Source organism: Nerophis ophidion, linkage group LG09 (assembly GCF_033978795.1).
Source record: "Nerophis ophidion isolate RoL-2023_Sa linkage group LG09, RoL_Noph_v1.0, whole genome shotgun sequence".
Lineage (NCBI taxonomy): Eukaryota > Metazoa > Chordata > Actinopteri > Syngnathiformes > Syngnathidae > Nerophis > Nerophis ophidion.
Window position 1 is genome coordinate 38113231 of NC_084619.1, and position 16998 is coordinate 38130228.

A 16998-nucleotide genomic window follows, 5' to 3' on the forward strand; every position below is an offset into this window, starting at 1 on the left:
GTCTCACTGCTGCTTTCCAGGCTATTCAGTGTCTCTTTATTAGCTTCATAACCCGACTTCCTTCCGCTTTGCTTTTACGCTGGAAATGAGAAAAATCTCTCCAAATCTTTTTTTCCCTGGAGCGATCATGACCACGATCGTGGAAGTTATTGATGCTGCACGTTTACATCATGTTTTGAACTTGTGAAGAAAAGAAAAAAAAAAAAGCAGTCTTGTATTCAGCCATGTAAATAAGCTACTCAGAGTCCAGCAAGATCCACAATGCAGTGCACTTCAGCATTACACTTTCAAGCCGTATATACTTATTGCATGTTTATAAAACCTTAACAGATGTGTTTGGATGTTTTTTGGAGTGTTTTATAAGCGGAATAGAGCGACTCCCATCAACCCCGTTGTTAGCAGACGTTGGCTAACATTTATTTACAAGTTAGAATGCATAAAAAAAGAAAACAATATGTGTGTTTGTCTAAAATAGGTATTGTAAATGATGGGCAAAACAAAACAAAACTGCAGTTCGCAATGTTAAATGTTTAAATGTTAAATAACAAAAACTTTTTTTCAAACAATTAACATTTATTAACACATTTGAAACAAATTGGTAATTGGTACCGTATTGATTTAAACCTTTAAGGTACCCATTCCTTTAGAGACTGGTCCCTGCCGGTGTAATGGTACATGCCTTCTGCCTTTTGTAGCAAAGGGTGCAGGTTGGGGTTGTGTCAGATAGGAAACGCCAAATCATTATGTCGTTTTCTCATTATGACAGCCCCTAAGAGGAAACACCTGAAAGATAGTTTTGAGGTCAATTTGGACACGCATGAATGTGAGTATGAATGGTTATTTGTCCATGTGTGCAGTCTAGGTTGTACCCCGCCTCTTGCCTGCAGTCAGCTGGGATTTTCTTCATCTCACTCTAATAAATCAATCAATCAATCAATGTTTATTTATACAGCCTTAAATCACTAGTGTCTCAAAGGGGTGCACAAACCACAACGACATCCTCGGTAGAGCCCACATAAGGGCAAGACGTTGTAGAAAACAGAAGTATAAAAACTAAAAAGAAGATAGCTAACAGAACAGCTCCTTTGAGTGCATAAGTTGTATTTTTTATCTGATTCAAAATTACTCAAACTGACAAGAATGTATAACGTTATTATTGTCTAACTAAAATGTCATAGCTGGATAAGTTACATGCAGTGTAAGGTTGTTCTGATCAGGATCTTTTGCTGCCGATTCCGATCCAACGATTCCAATACCGATCACATGTATTAATTGTAAATATTTACATTTATTTTCAATTCAAACTAGTTACTTTTTTTTAACTTTATTACAAAAAAAACATCAATAGTACACAATACCTAAATCAGAGCAAAAACTTGTGATAACCCAGCGTGACAGTTTTTGGACTTGTGTTGATATATCTGTTCCAGTGCTGCTGTTTTCCTGTTTCCATTTCCTGGTTGTTTTTTATTTCCTGTCACTGCTCCTCTAGCATGAGAGCTGCTTCTCTCACCTGTGCCTGATTGGCAATCAGGTCACACCTGTTCCTGGTTGCCAATCAGGATGCTTTATATGCCAGCCCTGTCGTTTTAAAGGGGCTGGATCACTGTTCTGAGATTGTGCACTTCCTAGTTGCCCACGTTCCCATTAAATTTCTCTTTTTAGTGTTTGCTGCTATCCAGACAGTTGTTAGCTTCCTGTGCACCCCCTAGCTGCACTAGCTTTTCATGGAATATATTTTTTATCTGCATCTTGGGGTCAGGTTGCAAACAACTCAGTCACCATGTGACAAAACTACTCTCCTACTCATTTAAACCCCTTGGTTTTTGCTATCAAATGCCATCATGTCCAGGAAATTATTCCCCAAAATTTGTAAATACTAACAAAAACAACAAAAAATTATTTTAAGAAAATGAAAATATAAATCTAATCACTCTAGTACCAATCATAAACTGACACTAACTACCCGTGTATCAACATAACACACAGCTGTGAGACAATAGAATAGAATATAATAGAATAGAATAGAATAGAAAATGTATTCTCTAACTGGGGTACACATACCATGTGTTACGCGGGCTGCATCCAGTGGTACCCCAAATAATCAAATTGATTAAAGTACAGTTTTTTATTTTCCTACAGACCAACATAGTGTTACTGATCACACTGTGTGTAATGTTACATTCGCCAAAAATAAAACCTCTGCCTTTTTTTAATGAACACTTAGATCTACTCACTACTGTATTTCAATGTTGGTTATTATGTGTTTTTTAAAGTGGTATTTGGTGAAAACAGCTTGAGAACCCCTGGAATGCAATAATTTTGTGTTAATACAAACCAGTATACAGGTTCAAATGTGTTTCGGAGGATCATGTGTCCAAACAGAGGACAAACTGAACTACACAGTGCTTAATTTGTTTTTTGGAAAATGACAAATGAAGGCAGCTTAAAGGAATTACGATGCGATTTAATTAGGGTGCTACTGCTGACTTCCATGTGCTTTTTGGAGGGAACACATTTTAAACCTTTGTCAAGAAGGTTTAAAATCACTGGACAAAACTCTAAAGCACTGTGGTATAACTTATTGTTTTTGGAGCCGGGTCTTAAATTAAGGAAACTTGAAATAAGTATGTGGTAATTAATAGATTAAAACAAATGTTATTTTGCTCTATGTACACAGCAACAACCAAACTTCCACTTTTTTCTATTGTTATTTGTTTTTGCTGTGGCAAAGTCATGCTGAGATTGGAAGGACAGGCTTTTACATGAATTGGACATTGTGTAAATTCCAAGACTTTTTGAAGGACTGTCATTGCTGATTTATGAGGCATGACCACACGTGCTGAATAAAAGACCAACATGCAGACCCAGACAACATGTTATATCATTTTCATGACTCTGGATATAGCATGGTTGCATTAAAAAAAACTGTGTTTAACAGACTCAGGCGACAAGGTGAAAGAGAACACTTTGGCTACAATGAGGTAAAGCAAAAACTTATATTACAGTTGTTTATGTGTTTAAAACAATGCATTTTGACATGGATTATTTCTTGCCAATAGGTAGTTCTAAAAGGAGCGGGGAAGAAACTGAGCCTTCTTGGAGTATGTTGAGTATGATTCAGCTTGTACAATACATGGATAAACAGTACATTTTACCAATCCCATCATACAAGTATAAAGAGAAATTAACTACTGTATAATAAAAGGCAAAAAAAATAAACTCCACTAAATGCTGCACTTTTGGGGGCTAAGTAAGGCCCTATTAAATCCATAAATTTTTTTTCCCAAATTCTGTTGTTTACCTCTTCCACTTATTTTAACACCATAAAGTGAGCATTTGAGCATTGTGAAATAAATAACATTGATTAATTAATTGAATACTAAAATCCTACCATTTATAAGTGCAACACATTATTGGACAGTTATCACCTGCATTTTAAGACAACACATATTAATTTTGTGACATAAATGTACCAATGAGTGCTTTAAAGGAGAACTGCACTTTTTGGGGGGAATTTTGCCGGTTATTCACAATCCTTATGTGATACAAGAATACTCGTATTTACCTTTTCTGTGTGTTCCAAATAGTAAAGAGGCAGAGACTAATCCAGATAATGGGGATACCAACAATTCTGCCTATAGCCCCTTATAAAAACATCCAAAAACCTCCAACACCGTTTTATATACTCACTGTAAGTATGTGTGTTTTATAGTAACAGGTTGTTAACATGTACTATTTATAGTATTTTGGTCATTTTAAAAAATATTCTAACTTTATTTCTGGGCGCATTGACTATGCAGAGCTCATAATAATAATAATAATAATAATAATAATAATAATAATAATAAACTTTATTTGTATACCGTAGCACCTTTCATACAAGAATTGCAGCTCAAAATGCTTCACAGCAGTAAAAGACATGATTAAGTAAAGACATGGTAAAAATGAGCAAAGGTAACATTTGTTGTTATGCGCTCAACGTTTCAAACAAGAACTTAAAACATTGTCTCACAATGCTGTCTCTTACTGGGATGCCGACTGAGGGGATGTTATATCTTTCAGTACACGTTGGGCCTTTGAGCTGCTAAATTTAGAACTATCCTCACTCCTCAAATAAAAACAATTTGATATTGCGTGCATTCCATTTTTTTTTTTTTTTATAGATTTTCAAAGTTGACAAACTTCCTGTCTTAGTGCCACAACCTTCTACTATACAGGTGAAAGTCATGATTTTTAACCTAGCATTCGATTTTCATAACTCCAAGGTAACACAACAGCAACAAAAGTAGCTTAAAGCTCCTTCCTCATTTTATTGCGGGACGCAACCAACGTTATTAGCAGCTCAAGCTAGCTAAGTAGCTGGCTACTCGCTTGTGGTTGGAGGAGCAGTGTGAGCAAGGACGTGTGTCACAACGCCAGAAAAGTAGTTCCTTTGTGTTAGCTCTTACAATAACAATGTTACTATAGCTTGGTTAATATGCAGGAAGCTGCACATAAATACAACGTTGTTGGCGGTTCTATTGGCGGACTACTGTAGATCAGGGGTCTCAGACGTTATTTTGTGGCCCCCACCTTAGTATGAAAGTTTAATGTTAGTGCGGCCCGCGGGTTTTATATGAATGGCACTTGACAGCCTTGTGTCAGAGCTGAAGGAATCTACCAATCACAGTGTGGTATATGGCTCTGGAGGGCCGAACATTGACGTCACTTGCGTGATGCAAGCAGAGAACCGTTTTGCCGCTTTTCCTCTAGACCCGCACGGGCTCTTCCTCCCTCACTCCCTCCCTCCCACGCTCGCCCGCCTGCTCACTCCCTCCCTCCCCCGGCGCCACTGTAACAGTCCCCTGGCCGGGGAGACGAGTGGTCCGGTAGCTTCCGAAGCACTCCGCCGAAGGACTGGGCGACAATACAAAACTGTGGTGCACTGGCGAAAACTGTGGCGAATCGGACGTGTAACACGTTAGTCGGGATGTTAGCCCGTTCGGGGCTCATTGTGCTACCGTAACTGTAAACTCCACGGCGAGCAACCCCCCCCCTCATGTTGGCTCCAAACAGAGACAATATTTATTTGCCTACCCCTGCGTTAGTGGAAAAGCGGCAAATGAGTGAAAGCGACAGAAATGTTGCCGTGGAGACGAGGGTTTTCTTACGTGCCTGGCTGCAGTCACACCGCGACACCTGTCCGTCAGTAATAACAGTCCCCAATAACCTGGACCAATTCAAACCGTTATTTGTTTTTCTTATTGTTTAATTTGCATTGCCTCACACAATGACCACCACATTTATTTCTATATGACGCCGGATAACACTCCGGGAGCCGTCAATTTTTTGCGTTCGCTATCCCGGTACTTTCCCGGCTATTATCCGCCGACTGCCGTGTTGCTGTAGGGAGGAAAAGCGGAACGACACACATTGCGGAAATAACATTATTCTCCATGCGTCAGATAAATACAAATATATTCCACAACCCCAAACATGTCTTTTTCAAAGCCTGCAGTAAAGAGAAAGGTTAGTGATGAGCGAAGACAATTCTAGAAAAAGTGGGCGACCCCGACGTGTCTTATTGGCACAGAGAAAGTTGCGGTGCACAATTCTCATTTTGTTCATTTATATTTTGATTTTATTTTGTGTTGGAAATAAAAATAAAGACATTTAAAAATATATTTTTAAAGAAATCTTTTCTTGCGGCCCAGCCTCACCCAGACTCCGCATCCAGTGGCCCCCAGGTAAATTGAGTTTGAGACCCCTGCTGTAGATGAACCCAGTTACCTGCATTGTTAGTCATCTCATACTAGCGGTACTTCAATGTTTACTACGCACAGAAAAGGAAAAGACGTGTGTTCTTGTCTCACGGAAGGATTGTGAATGATTATAAAGTGTGTTGCTCTTAATAGCGCTAGTGTGACGACTGGTCGCCACAGTGCTGCCGGGAATGTCCCTTCGTGGATGCGTAGACATGAATACAGCAAGAGGTAAGATATAATAAATTTATTCTAAATAACAAAAAAGAGCTCTGAACAGAAACACTGGAGCTTAAGAAAAGGCAAACCAAAAACGCCAGTATGAGAACTAGGATGTAAAAGTAAACAACTAAGCTGGCACGAAAGCACACAAAAACAGAAAAAACAATTCCTCAGCATGTGAGCTGGAATAAACAAATGGCTAGCGTAAAAGCTAGCAGGACTATACATACGAATTGCATGAAAGCAAACGATCAAAACCAGACATACAGTTGCGTGAGAGCAAACTATGAATTCAGAAAGAATGAACAAAGAAGGTTGGCTTATATAGGAGGGTGATTAGCAAAAACAGGTGTGTGTGGAACGGGAGTAGCAGGCGGACTGATGAGTAACCATGGTGACAGGCTAAACAGGAAATAAACAGTCACTTGACGGAGAGTGACACCACGATGGAAAAATAACTAATAATATGTGTAGATCCGAGCAGCGGATTGCAACAGTTAGCTAATAACAATCTAAACTATAGATTTACTGTCACACTTATTGTGGGTAACAATTGTTTTGTTATAAACACATTGTTTAAAAACACAAAAAGTCCTCTAACCTTAAGTTCAGACAGCTGTCTTACTCCTGAGAAAATTATGTAGGTGAGCTCTGATATCAGCTCCTTCTGGTGATGGAATATAATGAGTGTGACAACCAATTAAGTGTATTGTAATTTATTTGTTTATCTGCATTATTTGTTTTTTTCTGTCACATGTTCTATTTTTAGTTCTGTGGTTATCGTCATATTAGTCCTCTTTTTTTCCTTCTTTTTCATGGTTGCATCACAAAACAAAAAACAGAATGTAAAGAAACTTGTGGAATTAATCCTTTAGTCCGCACAGGACTTACTGACATCTCAACATCCCGGTTATTGTTTGACTTTGAAAGCATATTTTCTAAGAAAATGTAGCTTTAACCCTTTTGCAATATTCAATCCTAAATCCTGTGTTGTGTGCAACATACATTTCTTACTAATCACAGCTTGCATGAGCATGTAATTGCTGAGATAATTTATGCTAAACACATCTAATATTATCTAGTACTCGTATGATGCCACACAAAAAATGAATTCAGATATTCTAATGCATGATTTTGTTTTGCAGCAAACATGTGCAGTGTGTTTAGAAGAGTTTCGCAGCCGGGATGAACTTGGAGTGTGCCCATGTTCCCATGCTTTTCATAAGAAGTAAGATTTCCATTTAAATTGCTCATTAATAAGGCAACCATTCAAATACCAGACAGGGAATTGAAAATAAGAACAGCTCCTCAAGGGACCGAAAATTCCAAAAATATATTTTTTGTATTTGACATTAAAATATTTCGACTAGTCACCAATTTGAAATATTCAGTGACAAACGTGTCCACAAAGAACCTTTCTAATTTGATGTTTGCCTTTAAACGCTAAAGCAGGCTGATACATTATGTCAGCACACATTCCTTGCATGTTTGAACAAGCACATGCGTCACACAATTACCACCTTTCTTTGCCTTACAGCTGCTGTCTCCAGCCTGGAGCTCGTAATCAACCAGTAGCTTGCCACTTGGGTTTAAAAAACTCACCAAAAGGGTCTAATGCCCTTATTTATTGAAAAAATAGCATCTAGAAAATGATCACAAAGTACAATACAATATAAATATTGCCAGTCGTAAATAACAGCTCTCATTTCTTTTTGGCTATAAGGATAATGAAAAGTTGGAGACCCCTGTCTAATAGCGTAGTAGAGGTGTAAGGGTCATTCAAAACCTGCAAAGTTTTTTTTACTGAATTGGGACTCAGGTACTTGTCGCAACGAACCTGTTGGTCCTTTAGTAAAAATGAACCGTCGTTTATTCTTCCTGCCACAGCTGCGTCACGGGCTCGACAAAACTAATTATTCAATATATGTATATATATATATATATATATATATATATATATATATATATACATACACATATATATATATATATATATAAACATATATACATATATATATATATATATATATATAAACATATAAACATACATACATACATATATATATATATATATATATATATATATATATATACAAACACACGCACACATGTGGAGTTATGTACTTATCAAAAAAGGTTAATTAACTGAAAACATGTTTTGTATTCTAGTCTCTATAAAATAGCCACCCTTTGCTCTGATTACTGTTTTGCACATTCTTGGCATTCTCTCGATGAGCTTCAAGAGGTAGTCACCTAAAATGGGTGTCACTTCACAGGTGTCATAGTTTAGATGCCTTCAGTGACAATGTACAATGTAAATAGTCATGACAATAAAGAAAAAGTATTGAAATGAGAAGGTGTGACCAAACTTTTGGCCTGTACTGTATATATATACACACACACACATATATATATATATATATATATATATATATATATATATATATATATATATATATATATATATATATATATATATATATGTGTATATGTATATATATATATATATATATATATACAAAACCCCAAACTCGTGAAGTTGGCAAGTTGTGTAAATCGCAAATAAAAACAGAATACAATAATTTGCAAATATTTTTCAACCTGTATTCAATTGAATACACTGCAAACACAGACTACTTAACGTTCGAACTGGTAAACTTTGTTATATTTTGCAAATATTAGCTTATTTGGAATTTGATGCCTGCAACATGTTTCAAAAAAGCTGGCACAGGTGGCAAAAAAGACTGAGAATGTTAAGGAATGCTCATCAAACACTTATTTGGAACATCCCACAGTTGAACAGGCTAATTGGGAACAGGTAGGTGCCATGATTGAGTATAAAAGCAGCTTCCATGAAATGCTCAGTCACTCACAAACAAGGCTGGGGCGAGGGTCACCACTTCGTGAACAAATGCTTGAGCAAATTGTCGAACAGTTTAAGAATAAAATTTTTCCACGAGTTAATACAAGGAATTTAAGGATTTCACCATCTACGGTCCGTAATATCATCAAAAGATTCAGAGGAACTGGAGAAATCATGAGCGTATGTGGCAAGACTGAACACCAACATTGAATGCCCGTGACCCTCGATCCCTCTGCATCAAAAACCAACATGAGTGTGTAAAGGATATCCCCACATGGGCTCAGGAACACTTACGAAAACCAATCTCGGTAACTACAGTTTGTCGCTACATCTGTAAGTGCATGTTAAAATTGTACTCAGCAAAGCGAAAGCCATTTATCAACAACACCCATAAATGCCGTCGGCTTCCCCTTGGCCCGAGCTCATCTAAGATGGACTGATGCAAAGAGGAAAAGTTTTCTGTGGTCTGACGAGTCCACATTTTAAATTGTTTTTGGAAACTGTGGACATCGTGTCCTCCGGACCAAAGAGGGAAAGAACCATCCGGACTGTTATAGGCGCAAAGTAAAAAAAAACAGCATCTGTGATGGTATGGGTGTGTATTAGTGCCCAATGCATGGGTAACTTACACATCTGGGAAGGCACCATTAATGCTTAAAGGTACATACAGGTTTTGGAGCAACATATGTTGCCATCCAAGCAACGTCTTTTCATGGACGCAGCTGATTATTTCAGCAAATAAATACCAAGCCACTTTCTGCATGTGTTACAACAGCATGGCTTCATAGTAAAAGAGTGCGGGTACTAGACTGGCCTGCCTATAGTCCAGACCTGACTCCCATTAAAAATGTGTGGTGCATGCATTTTGAAGCGTAAAATACCACAACAGAGACCTGGGTCTGTTGAACCGCTTAAGCTGTACATCAAGCAAGAATGAAAAGGATTTGTAAATTACTGTATTCTGTTTTTATTTACAATTTACACAATGTGCCAACTTCACTGGTTTTGGGATATGTATATATATATATATATATATATATATATATATATATATATATATATATATATATATATATATATATATATATATATGTATGTGTGTGTGTATATATATATATTATATATATATATATATATGTATGTATGTATGTATGTATGTATGTATGTATGTATGTATGTATGTATGTATGTATGTATGTATGTATGTATGTATGTATGTATGTATATATATATATATATATATATATATATATATATATATATATATATATATATATATATATATATATATATATATATATTTCTTGATTGGATTATCCAGAGAATAGTGCTCGATACCGTGGTAGAGCGCAATTTGTAGGTGTGGGAAAAAAATCACAAGACTACTTCATACAATGGTATGTGAATGCTTCCATTAAAATCTCCTGATGATTGAGGGAACCCCTCATGAAACAGTTCTGTAGAGATGAAGTAGTCTTGTGATTTTTTCCCACACCTACATATATATATATATATATATATATATATATATATATATATATATATATATATATATCCATCCATCCATCCATCCATCATCTTCCGCTTATCCGAGGTCGGGTCGCGGGGGCAACAGCCTAAGCAGGGAAACCCAGACTTCCCTCTCCCCAGCCACTTATATATATATATATATATATATATATATATATATATATATATATATATATATATATATATATATATATATATATATACACACATGTATATTTAAATACACACAAACACATTTTCGTTTTAGGCTGTATGTATGTATGTATGTATCGGGGTACCCGACAAAGACTAGATTTTCATTGATCAAACGGATAATCGGCGAAAATGTACTTCCACTGACTAACTGGTCTCCAATTAAGACTCGAGTTCCACTGATTCACAGTTCCTCGACAAAGACCAGAGTTTCACTGACTTTGGTTCTTTTAATGCGGTCTGTGATTGGTCACTGATGTAAATGGAATAAGGAATTCACAACAGTGAGCAACCCATAAGAACTCATAAAAGGAATTGAGTTACCCATGACCACAATGTAGCACAGAGAAAACTACTTTCTATTGGAACAACGTTCACATTGTTGTCTTGTAGACGATGTAAAACTTGATTAGTTTAGCGTTTTAATTTTCAAAACCTTTTCATTCTAATGGTATCTTCCAACATAGTTACGCATAATATTTGACTACTCATCTTCTTTCCTCAGGTGTCTACTCAAATGGTTGGAGATTCGTAGTGTCTGCCCCATGTGCAACAAGCCAATATGCCGCCTCCAGCCTGAACCCTCACAAGCTCCCGAGCAGCCACAGGGTCTTTTAGAGGTCTAATAAAAAGAACATGATGAGCACAACCTGACACCTGTAACTTCAACTGTACCACAAACTGTAGTTTAGTAGCGTTTTTATAAGAGAAAACTTCATGTGGAAGGACTTTTTGGAATGTGACTGTACTCTTTAGCAATTGTTTATAATTGTGGAGTAAAAAATGTTGTACAAAAGCCATTTTGTTCATACTTTCAGAGTTTTTTTTGCTAAAGCAAATAGACAATAGTACCAAGCACTTTGGAAGACTACTAAGAAAACTACAGTGCACTGCTGACTAAGGATGTATATTGTGTTCTGGTATTTTTTGGTACCGGTTCCAAATTGGGTCGGTCCAGGATGACCGTTGCGATTCTGAAGTAATAATACTGCCATTGGAGGATTTTTTTCCAGATTACATTCTTCATTATGACATGCTTTCACATTCAGTTCAAGTGCCGCTACTATGCAAGGGTAGATGATAGTCAGCTTGGAATAATAACAAATAAGGAAGCAACACCACACACAAGTAACACAACAATAATTCCTCTTAGTCTTACACGCTAATAAGAGTTAGCGTTAGTTTGTAGTGAATACCCCTTTACTCACGACGGCCACTATGCTTTTTCAACCAGACCGTCCTCTAAGCGTTCCAGTAATTAACAGGCCAATGGTAATCCACTCAAAAATGTGAACATTTTAAATAATCACGAGGTCCAACAGACATATGTTGGTCGGTGGCTGTCAACACTGGCTTCCAATCCATCACTCAAAGAGGTCTGTGTGCAACATAAACATGAAAACCAATTCCTGTTGTGACAAAATGCACACCCACCTACCATGCTAATTGATTTTATTGATGTATTTAGTGTTCTTGTGAAACGTGTAAAAACGCCAACTCAACACCAAGCCAAACCGGAGTCAATGAAGAGAACATCATTGTAAGCTTGACCATTTATTTTTGACAATTCTTCATAGACAAGATGGTGAAAAACTGAAAAGAACAAAGAGACACAACACACTTATTGCCACTCTACATATTTGTCTACAATTACATATGAAAATGTAACGGTAATGTCCAAAAATGTCCAGCAGAGGGGAGACTCCCGCCTGCCTGAATGACTTGAACACATTGTATGTAGTTTGACAACTATATTTAACATATCGACACTATTACAATTTTTTAACGTGTCTGACATGATGTTAACTTATTAAAGACAACTTACGGCATTGCTTCTTCGCTGCTTTGTGTAGGATGGCAACAGAAATTACAAGTGTAGACCGCAACAAGAATTACTTGCTTTCGAACGAATACCGGAAGTCAACCAACAGGAAGTTATTTAGCGGAAGTGACATCTTCTAACTGCTGTTTACCGATTACAGTGTACAATAAATATACACAACTTTAGCTCCAAATTAAAGCATTGCAGTCACTAATACAAAAATATTATCAAGTAATTATGTAAATAATATTAACAATTGACTTCAGGACAACACACTCCCCGCCTGGCCTATGTGAGGCCACTAAGACCATCAAACAACTCTAATCTTTGACCAGGAGTAAAACAACTTCTGTTACTGGTCTCAAAAATGTTTTTGGGGTTCCTTGGTCTGTAGTCTTCACTTCGACCTTACAGACCAAATTGTCAATCCCGGGGAACGTGGCAGTGACCATAGTCATAGGCCAGTAGTTATGTGCAGCCTGCTTGTCCTTGAGGAGAACTAGATCTCCTACTTGAAGATTTCGCCGTGGCATATTCCATTTCTGTCTCTGTTGCAAAGACAGAAGGTACTCCCTTCTCCATCAGCTCTAAAACTGGTTTGCAAATGCTTGCACTTGCTTCCATTGTTTGGTGTAAAGGTCCTTCTCTGTGAATTCTCCAGGTGGAGGTGGAGCTCCTGCCTTCTGTGTTAGGAGCATTGATGGTGAAAGAATGAAGGGCTGTTGTGGATCTATGGATTCAGGTAGAAGTGGTCGTGCATTTATAATTGCAGTGACCTCCGCCATCAGAGTGCAAAGAACTTCGTGGGTTATACAAGTCGCGTGCTGCAGTAACATTGAATCCAGGATTCTCCTTGCAATCCTGATCATTCCCTCCAAGGAGCCTCCCATATGGGAAGCGTGTGGTGGGTTGAATTTCCAAATGCACTGCTTTTCACTGAGAAAGTTCTGCACTGCCTAGTCCATTCCAAGCTCTTTCCATGCTCCCGTAAAATTAGTGCCACAATCAGAATGAAGTTGATTTGCCGGACCTCTAAGCGCGAAAAAACGCCTGAGGGCGTTGATGCAACTCGGAGTGTCCATAGACTATATTAACTCGATATGAAGAGCTCTCAAACTAAGACAGGTGAACATCATGGCCCACCGCTTGCTCTCTGCTTGACCTCCCCTGGTACGTCTGGTTAGGACAGACCAGGGTCCAAAGACATCGACTCCCACATACGTAAAAGGAGGACAAAATTTAAGACGTTCCGGAGGCAAATTAGCCATTTGTTTTTTCTTAACCTTCCCTCGAAGTCTGCGACAGATTGTGCATTTGTGAAGAATTGAGTTGATTAAAGACCGACCACCTAGAGTCCACAATCCTGCTGCTCTGATGGCTCCTTCGGTAAAATGACGGCCTTGATGTTTTACCTGCACATGGTGGTGGCGTGTGAGCAACACAGAGATGTGGCTCTTCTTGGGGAGAATTACAGGATTCTTTTCTAAAAGTGTGAGTTCAGAGCACTTTAGTCTACCTCCCACACAAATGAGTCCATCCTCCAATGTTTGTTGAGTTTCAACAAAGGGCTGTTTCTTGAAACTGTCTTGTTTTCTTGTAAAGCTAAAAGCTCTCCTGAGAAGGCTGCCTTTTGTGCTGCCCTCAGAATAATATATTCAGCTTGGGCCATTTCATCACCAGTGCGTGGTTGGTGACACTTGCGCCAGCCTTTGCATCCATATTTTTGATTTGACCTGTTGTATGCTCTTGCAACATGGATGAGGAATGCCACACCCCTCGCCAAGGAAGTGAAAGTGGAAAATCGTTGGAAGTGATCTGGGTTAAGTATCTGACGTTCCAGGTAAGTAGCGCAGGTCTGAACTTGTGGTTCGATTTTAGAGTCATTATCTGGTCCAACGAGCTTTCCTATGAATGTGACATACTGTTCCTGCATTTCCGGTTTAATTTGGAGGGTTCGTTGAAGTGACATGAACCGCTCGATTGCCTGGTCCTTATTGTTTGGCAAACGTTGACGTCGTTCCTTAAATGGGAGTGGAGCTACCCAATTGTTAGATCCATCACTGTAGGTTTGAATGTCCATGATCTTTAGAAAAAGGTCATCCATTGATGGAGCGGGTTTGTTGTCATGTTTAGTTTGGTTGAAAACTGTCGATCCCTGCATCCTTTCTTGTGATTCGCAGGACTGGTTGAAGGTTTGTTACCTTTTAACACACATGACGCTGGTGCAGGGTTGAAAGATGGAATGACGTCAATTGTGTGTATTGCCTAAACACACTTCTTCCATCACTACCCAGCCTAAATCCAGACGTTGTGCAAAAGGGGCATTGTGTGGTCCATTTACTTGCTGTCTGCCATTTTGTTGGCCCTGATTACATCTCTTCCAAGGAGCAGGAGTATTGGGGCATCTGGGTCCAATTCGGGGATGTTTGGCAATGTGATGGAGATGGGGTTGATACACAACTGCAGTTGGTGTTGGGATCTCATTCCGATTATTTAGACTCTCTTGACACTCGAAGAGTGTTGGAAGTAAGATGTGAATTTTACCATCCAGGGACGTAATCTGGAAACCCTCAGCCTCCCTGCCGTGTGCCTCTACAAGGCCAGAACAAGTTCTGAGATGATAGGTGATTGGTTTGCTGTCCACATTGAACATTTTAAAGGGGAACATTATCACCAGATCTATGTAAGCGTTAATATATACCTTGATGTTGCAGGAAAAAGACCATAGGTTTTTTTAACCGATTTCCAAACTCTAAAAGGGTGAATTTGGCGATTGAAACGCCTTTCAATTGTTCGCTGTCGGAGCAATGACCTTTCACCCGTGACACTCAAACACATTACACACACCAAGTCAAATCAGCTGTTATTTTCCGTTTTTCTCAACTGTCTTCCGTACCTTGGAGACATTATGCCTTGTCGGGGTGTTGTTGGAGGGTATAACAACAAGATCAGGGACGGATTCAAGTTGACTTACGTGGGGTGTGCTAATCAGATGGTCACGGCATGCTAATCGATGCTAACATGATATTTAGGCTAGCTGTAAGTACATATTGCATTATATGCCTCATTTGTAGCCATATTTGCATCCAGCCTTTCCCTACACCCACATTTAATGCAAAAAACAAACACATACCAATCGACGGATTCAAGTTGCACCGCACCAGTGGTCAAAAGATGCGAAAGTCCCTCGCACACTTTACCGACGATAGCGATGCTATGACAGAAATGGCAGAGAGATGGATGGTTATCCTGCGACACTCAAAGCAGATGCATTTCCAACGATAAAGTCAACGAAATCACAAAGGTTAGTTTTGTTGATGTTATTGACTTATGTGCAATTCAGACGTATTTGGTCACGGCATGACTGCCAGCTAATCGACGCTAACATGCTATTTAGGCTAGCTGTATGTACATATTGCATCATCATACCTCATTTGTAGCTATATTTGCATCCAGCCTTTCCCTCCAACCTCATTTAATGCCAAACAAACACTTGCCAATCGACGGATTTAAGTTGCACCAGTGGTCAGAAGAGGCAATCGTTGGTTAGAAGGCGATCGCCGAATTCATCCTCGTTGCCGCCGTTTGTCGTGATATGGCTCAATAGCTTCAGTTTCTTCTTCAATTTCATTTTCGCTATCTGCCTCCACACTCCAACCATCCGTTTCAATACATGCATAATCTGTTGACTCGCTTAAGCCGCTGAAATCCGAGTCTGAATCCGAGCTAATGTCGCTATATCTTTCTGTTCTATCCGCCATGTTTGTTTGTACTGTCATCACACAGTGACGTCACAGGAAAATGGACGGGTGTATATACCGATCGTGAAAGTCAGGCACTTTGAAGCTTTTTTTGGGGATATTGCGTGATGAGTAAAATTTTGAAAAAAACTTTGAAAAATAAAATAAGCCACTGGGAACTGATTTTTATTGGTTTCAACCCTTTTGAAATTGTGATAATGTTCCCCTTTAAACAATTCTGGTCTTGCCAATGACCGATTACTTTGGTCATCCAGAATTACGTAGGCTTTGATAGCCTTGTCCTTGAAGTCTTTATGGTATATTTTAGTAAGGCATATTTTTGAGCATTCATTGGGGTCCCTACTGGTTGTTAAAATGTCTGTTTTGTGCACTGTGATGGGTCTGTTGGAGTTAAAACTTTTTGCAATGTGTTTGTCAAGGTTAGCAGTTGTATTGTACTAGTAGGTGAAACTGGGGTCATTTCGTTTCTTTGCCTCGGAGCACACAAAAACACAGAAGTAGTGGAAGGGAGGGAAGCAACCGTTATTATGTTTTTTGTACAAAAACACAGAAGACGTCAATTTTTCCCTAAGGCTATAAGGAAGCTTGTCCACAATCGGCCTAATTCCTCGTGACGTATCCAGATAGGACAAGCCGGTGACATAGCCGTCCTCCTTGAAACCTTGAATTTCCATGAGCAAATCTCCCAGTTCGCGTAGGTTAGTGTTGTCTTTATTAGACATTTTGGAGAAATCGTCCAGCCGATCAATTAGGGATTTTTCAAGGATTTCAGGAGCAGCATAGCAGTCACGCAGTCTCTCCCATGCTTTGTGTAGAGCTAGTTCTGGATGGTTTACATACATTGAGCGGATGCGTCTCACATAT

General features: G+C 38.6%; 1 protein-coding gene and 1 long non-coding RNA gene across 2 annotated transcripts in view; one reads left to right on the forward strand and one right to left on the reverse strand.

Moving 5' to 3' along the window:
• Window positions 1-11351, forward strand: part of LOC133559311 (RING finger protein 122-like) — an 18968-nt gene extending 7617 nt beyond the window's left edge. Inside the window, exons 3-6 of the mRNA XM_061910960.1 lie at window positions 2942-2984; window positions 3063-3104; window positions 7112-7194; window positions 11057-11351. Coding sequence (XP_061766944.1) covers window positions 2942-2984; window positions 3063-3104; window positions 7112-7194; window positions 11057-11177 — 289 coding nt within the window. The 3' untranslated portion in view covers window positions 11178-11351. The remainder of the gene's footprint in view (window positions 1-2941; window positions 2985-3062; window positions 3105-7111; window positions 7195-11056) is intronic.
• Window positions 1-13364, reverse strand: part of LOC133559312 (uncharacterized) — a 21223-nt gene extending 7859 nt beyond the window's left edge. The window contains exon 1 of the long non-coding RNA XR_009808144.1: window positions 12377-13364. This is a non-coding gene — a long non-coding RNA (uncharacterized LOC133559312). The remainder of the gene's footprint in view (window positions 1-12376) is intronic.
• Window positions 13365-16998: the final 3634 nt, after the last annotated feature.